The 6,000-nt window shown below is 45.9% G+C and overlaps 2 protein-coding genes across 2 annotated transcripts; one reads left to right on the top strand and one right to left on the bottom strand.

Annotated features, from left to right (window-relative positions):
* Positions 1–2,735: 2,735 nt before the first annotated feature.
* Positions 2,736–3,725, top strand: P884DRAFT_264709 (uncharacterized protein). The gene has a single exon (XM_069441874.1). It carries the CDS (start codon positions 2,792–2,794, stop codon positions 3,617–3,619), a length of 828 nt encoding a protein of 275 aa, XP_069293893.1. The 5' UTR covers positions 2,736–2,791; the 3' UTR covers positions 3,620–3,725.
* On the bottom strand, positions 3,726–4,617 carry P884DRAFT_264708 (uncharacterized protein). Its single transcript, XM_069441873.1, has 2 exons — positions 4,514–4,617; positions 3,726–4,450 (listed from the first exon to the last, which is right to left on the bottom strand). The coding sequence occupies exons 1-2, from the start codon at positions 4,557–4,559 to the stop codon at positions 3,762–3,764; spliced, it is 735 nt and encodes a 244-aa protein (XP_069293892.1). The 5' UTR covers positions 4,560–4,617; the 3' UTR covers positions 3,726–3,761.
* Between the last annotated feature and the right edge of the window lie 1,383 nt (positions 4,618–6,000).

Genomic DNA, 6,000 nt, shown 5'->3' with positions numbered 1-6,000 from the left:
GTCTATCGCGATTTTATAGTATCTCTCTACTATTACTATATAGTTATCCTAGGGAATTCCCTGTCCATTAGCTATATACTTAAGTCTTAGAGAGAGGTATTACTATAGTTTAATTAGGTATATCTCGTCGTTCTAAAGGAGACTACCTACCTTTAAGAGTTTTGCCTCGAACTAGATAATAAAGGTAGAAAATAGCTTATTATCTCTCTATTATAAGAACTTAAGCTCTAATAGGGTTACTATCTTCTTATAGGGGTCGGAAAAGACGTTCTCAAGGTATTAAAGAAACTAAGCCAGGTTATATCTAATCTTTAGGCTTATAGTTTTATAATATACTATAACCTAGGTCTAAATCTATCATATTAGGTTTCCCTAGATAAAAATCTACTAGTTATAGTTAGAACTAATAAAGTCTCTATCTACTATAAGGATATATTCTATCGTGCTCTTCTAAGCTATAAAAAGTTCCTTCTTACTATCGAAAGGTTCCCTAGTTAGGAGGCGCTTCCTTTAAGGCTACTATCTCTCCAGGGATATCTTAACCGAGTTAGGAGTTAGCATAGGCTAAGTCTAAGACGCCTAGAGGGAGTCGATCATAGTATTCTACTATACTACCGCCGCCTAAAGGGAGCGGACAAGTTTCTATAACTCTACTAAGCTCGAAGGTATATAAGTCTAGTGTTCTACTATAACCGTATCGTTAATCGTTCGCTTAGGAAGGCTACTATTAATAGGAAGGTAGTTAAAATGTAATGTATTAGCCTTATAGTAACTATAGATAAGTATATAATGTTTTATTTAATTACCTTAAGGGAAGAAAGAGGAGAAAGTAAGTATAGGTACTAAAAGGGGTTCCGTTTCCTAATATAGGGGGTGTGTATATACTCCGGCTAGGGCCTGGTTAGGTGTTAGGTTAGAGCCTAACCGGGTCCTAAGTGTATGCCCTACGAACGCCCTACGAACGTATGTAGGTCTAGTCCGAAACCGGGTATAACCTGTTATCGATTAGCCTAGGTAGAGCCCGGGCCCATGATATTGCCCTAGAAAAGTACGAACTTATCTACTTTAATAGGGGCTAGAAATAATGGTCGTGACTATTAGAGCTCTTATAGCCTAAAGGGGGTATTACCACTATAGCCCCTTTGAAGTTAGCTAGATTCCTAGGGGTCTAGCTAGACTAAAGGCTATAATAAGGCCCCTACTATGTAAAGGTAGCTAAGAAGTTAGAAACCTAGGAGTTTGCCCTAACTAGGCTTACTATAAAGACCTAGGGCCCTAGCCTACTATAGGCCTATAAGGTCTATACTAAGTGTATCTATAGCGCCCTAACTTACAAGGCCTCGAACTTCTATAAGCCTACTAAGCTAGGGGGTAAGCTAGAAGACCCTACTAGGGAACTATCGAAGGCCTAGTATAGGGCCCTTCGGGTAGTTACTAGGGCCTATAAGGCTACCCCTATCTACTACCTTAAAACGGAAGCCTAGGTACTACCCCTTGACCTCTATCTTAACAAGAGGCTAGCTGACTTCGAAGCCAAACTCGACTAGCCACTCCTATAGACCAGGGCAGGCCTAGGGGCCTCCCGGGTCCCCGCGAGGGCTCTTATCTAATAGGCCTATAATAGGCTTAGCTAGAGGTTCCGGAAGAGAGGGACTAGGGCAAGGGGCTAGGAGCTAAAGCCTATAGCCCTAGAGGTAACAAGGTTAATAATCCGGTAGTAGGTTTAGGAGGGCTATAGAGAGGGTCGACCCCCCCTTTAGACCCTACAAAGAAGGCTATAGGCTACATAACTAGCTATAGTAGTAAGCTAGAGTAACCGCTAGAGGGCTAACTAAGCTAGTAGGAAGATATAGTATATATCAGACAAGGACCCCCTATACCTAGTTTTTATAGGGGAAGGCCTATAAAGGTACTAGGGCCTAACGAAGGCCTAGAGCTCCCTACTAGTATAGGCCTATATAGGGGCTATTAGCCTCTATAACTTCCTTTTTAAGGTTTAAGTCCTAGGGGTTAGTACCCCTTACTATGCCTATAGCTAGGGGAGGGAGACTGTTAAGCACCTAGTCGTATAGTGCCCAAACCTACCAAGAAGTCGAACGTGGGAATCCTAGGAAATACGGTCGTAAAGGGACCTAGACCTCGTCTTACGAGGTATAGGAGCCCGTAACCATCGTTTGGCAAGGAGGGTTCTATAGTGGCTGATAGACCTAGGGAGGCTCCCGGAATACCGCCTTGCGAGGAGACTAGACCGGGAGGGAAGGCCTCTATAGGGCTATTCTAGTCACTTCTCCTTTCTTTGTAGTGTATTAGTATTCTAGACTAGGCGTTAAAGGCGGGATAGAGGTTTTTACCCGGCCTATTAGGTATAGTTTCCTTTGTATATAACTAGAGAGGCTCTGGTATACTTATTAGTATAATGGTGTAGGATTAATAATATTAAATTATAGGATATTAAAAGAAAAGGTAGGATATATATAGGTGTTACGAAACGCGTTTAAGTAGGTAGGGTGGTCCTAGACTTTTGACCCCTAATTGTACTAGGTATATCAGGGCTGGTCGGGCTACCTACGGCTAAGCGGTCCTACGCCTCTGTTGCAATGGCCCGAACCATAGGAGCAGCCCCACCTCGTTGGCCAGTAAACGTTTGCTGACTCAGCAGCCCCGATCTAACGCTCACCTAAATTTTTACCGGACAAGTGTCCCGTTCGCCTCGCCTCGTCGCCTCTAACTAGGAACCTAAATCGACAAATCTCGATCTCAACTTCACAACTTCGTATAGCATTTGGATCTAATGGGCCTCTTCGAACTAGCCTTTTCGTGGCTCCCTCCCAAGCTGAGGCGTAAACTCATGAGGCTACGCAGCCGCTTGCGCCAGCCCTTCACACCTCTCAAGCTACGCCTGTCGCTGGACATGCTACGCGCGGTCTACGCGGAGATATACCACGAATCCTTCCCGGCCGCTCGTGCTTGCATACATCTCGTGCGCCTCCTTTTCCGGCTGCCGTGGTATCACCCATGCCACCTCCCGCCCCCCCCTAGCGAAATCATGGCCTATCCACGTCGCCAGTACTTTCGAATACACTATGCCGCCCTCCTCGCCGAACGCCAGCTCCCCCTCTGGTGCTGGCGCGACACGCCGTCGCGCTCCTTCTTCCGTATATACGAAGGCCTTTGCGCCTGCGACGACGAGTACGTCGGGTACGAGACCGAGTATTTTTGGTACCACAACGACCCGGCCTGGTCTCCCGAGATGCTCCCCGACCCGCGTGAGTTCGGAGATCTGGCCGCTGGCGAGGAAGGCGAGCGTCAGCTCGCCGTGCTCGCATCGGCGGCAGAAGCTCTGGCAGACGCCTTCAATTGGCGCTATATGCACGGCTTCCGGCGCGACCGCAACCACGTCGAGCCGTCCCTGGCCCGCCCGCCCGTCTACAAGGTCGTCTTCAAGGGGCCGTCCTGGGCTGCGTCGGTCCCGCGCCTGCCTGCATTTTTCGAAGTCTACCCGGTCGACCCTGAGTGGAAGGCCACCGGTGAAGACAACGTGGTCAATTATTCCGGCGAGTTGTGCCCCTTCTGGAAGCGTAACATTTTTGTCGACACAAGGGCGCTGAGGACTGTTTAACTGCGTGGCGGAAAACCTGGTAGCTAGGCGTTAGTTACTATTACGAAGTCGCTTTGGGCTCCTAGTCGCTTATTTGACACCTATTATAAATTGACGAAGTACCTACATAGTACCTAGGCACCACCTTCCTCCCTTGACCCCTTCATTCGTACAATACCCATTCACCTGCCAGATTCTGATACATGTACTTTTCCCTTGCTTCATCCCACACCAGCTCGACTATGCCCTGTATTCCGTACCTTGTTATGTATGCTTGGGCGACTTTATCGATTACATTCTCAAAGGAGGGGTTAGGACCGAACCGCCTGAGCCCTTTAACCCAAGACTTGTCCAAAGGGTGGACCGAGTTTCCCCTGATACGATGCACCAGGTCAACCGCGTCGGACAAGTCGTTCCTGAACTTTATCTCTGCCAATAAAGATCGGCCTTGATTGCTGTAAAGCCGGGAGAGCTTAGACTCTAGGCCAAACTCCCACAACCCAGCCCAAATCACCAGGTTATGGCCCTCAAAAACAACCGTCCCCTGCTCAATGCTATCCTCCAGAAGCCCTTGTCTCTTCTCGATAGGAACGAACAGCCTCAAGTCGTCGTTGATCCAGTCCGACGCATAGCGGAGCTCCCCCGCGACCCCTCTCACCAAGCGGGTCAACTCGTCTCGGTGAACACGTGAGTCTCGGACGTTCGGCGGGAATAACACGTCAATGTCCTTGGTCGATGTCCGGTTACCAAAGAGGCAGACTGAGACAAAGCCACCATATGACACCATATGGATAGGAATCACGTCGGCGAGGATCTCGGACTGTCCGATAGCTCGGTCTAACCAATGCAGAGCTAAGAATATCTAGGTTAGCTTGGACAGCAACAGGTCTTGTGAGCAGCTCTCGGAAGGCAAACCTGTCTCCATCTCCACCCGAGTAAATTGATCCTTTAAGGCTGACATGTTTCTGGATTGCCAATTATAGCAAAGATAGAGATAGGCTCTGGCCGTTGTCTAGAAGAGCGTGTCGATCGAGCTTGTCTGCTAGAGTAGTGTAGATCGGGTGCCCTCTGAAATAAGTCAAGACCCCTACTTGTCGACCCCCCCCCCCCCACTTCTCGGCCGCCCAACACTGCATTGATGCCCAACCAACCCATCTACTTCAAACGACTACAACTTCATTCATTCAAACCATCTAGCATTTCCATTAGATGTATAATATCTTCTATTGTCAAAATGTCTCGTTATACTAAAGATTAGCTTTTATAGGCTCTTTTATAGATTTAGAAAGGCTACCTATTATATAAGGTAGCTAAATACTAAGAAGTATATTATAGTTATACTTTTTAGGATATTAACTATAAGTAGTAGTCTTTAAGGATATATACCTACTTTCTAAGGCCTAGGAAGACTACTTAATGTAATAGATCCTTACCAAAGTTAACCTTAGCTTACCTCTAATATATATATAGATTAAAGACCTTCCTTAGTAAGTTATCTAAGCCTATAGTAAACTAGTACCAGCCTCTCCTAGTAGTAGTTATATACCTCTAAGACCAAACCTCTATCTATTTAGAAGGGGAAGAGCGTTAGCTTAAAGTGTCTAAGGCATCTAGGCACTAGTAGTTATAATAGATAGGTCTAACCTTATAGATAATAATAGTAATAGGTACTAGGATAATAATAACTATACCCCTCTAGGTAGATATAAAAGAGTCTACCTATTAAACTAGTACTAGCCTCTCCTAGTAGCAGTCATGTACCCCTAGTAACTAAACCTCCGTCTGGTCAGAAGGAGAGGGGCATCGGCTTAAAGAGTCTAGGGCGTCTAGGCACTCGTGGTTACAGCAGACGAACCCGGCCCCCTAGGTAGTAGTAACGATTGGTAGGAAGACGGCGACGACGATGCCCCTCTAGGCAGACGTAAAAGAGTCTACCCGCGTGGAAAAAGATAGCCAAACTTATAAACAGAAGAAGAACTTCATTATCATATAGATAAGGCTGTAATAGCCGTCTATAGCTGTTATTATTAGTCCATTCTGTGGAAAAACTGTCTACCGTTCTTGTTGTTTCCCCCCCCCAGCACCTCCTAGATAGGCACCCCCCTATTTATATCTAGTGTACATTACGACTTGTTTGGAACCGGAAAAACGAGTCTATAACCTATGTCCCTCTAGTCATACTAAGAGGTTTCTACCCTAGTTTATTATATAGAAAAAGATATTATATTATAGGCCTAGGCTCTACCTAGGCTAATTAATAACAGGCTATACCCTGTTTTAGACCAGACTATAAGGTATTAGCCTTATAGCGACTATAGATAAGTATATAATATTTTATTTAACTACCTTAAGGGAAGAAAGAGGAGAAAGTAAGTACAAGGGTCAAAAGGGGGTTCTACTTC

Source organism: Thermothelomyces heterothallicus (genome assembly GCF_042370625.1).
Source record: "Thermothelomyces heterothallicus CBS 202.75 unplaced genomic scaffold P884_scaffold_35, whole genome shotgun sequence".
In the NCBI taxonomy this organism is placed as follows: domain Eukaryota; kingdom Fungi; phylum Ascomycota; class Sordariomycetes; order Sordariales; family Chaetomiaceae; genus Thermothelomyces; species Thermothelomyces heterothallicus.
This window is presented reverse-complemented; position numbering and strand designations above follow the sequence as displayed.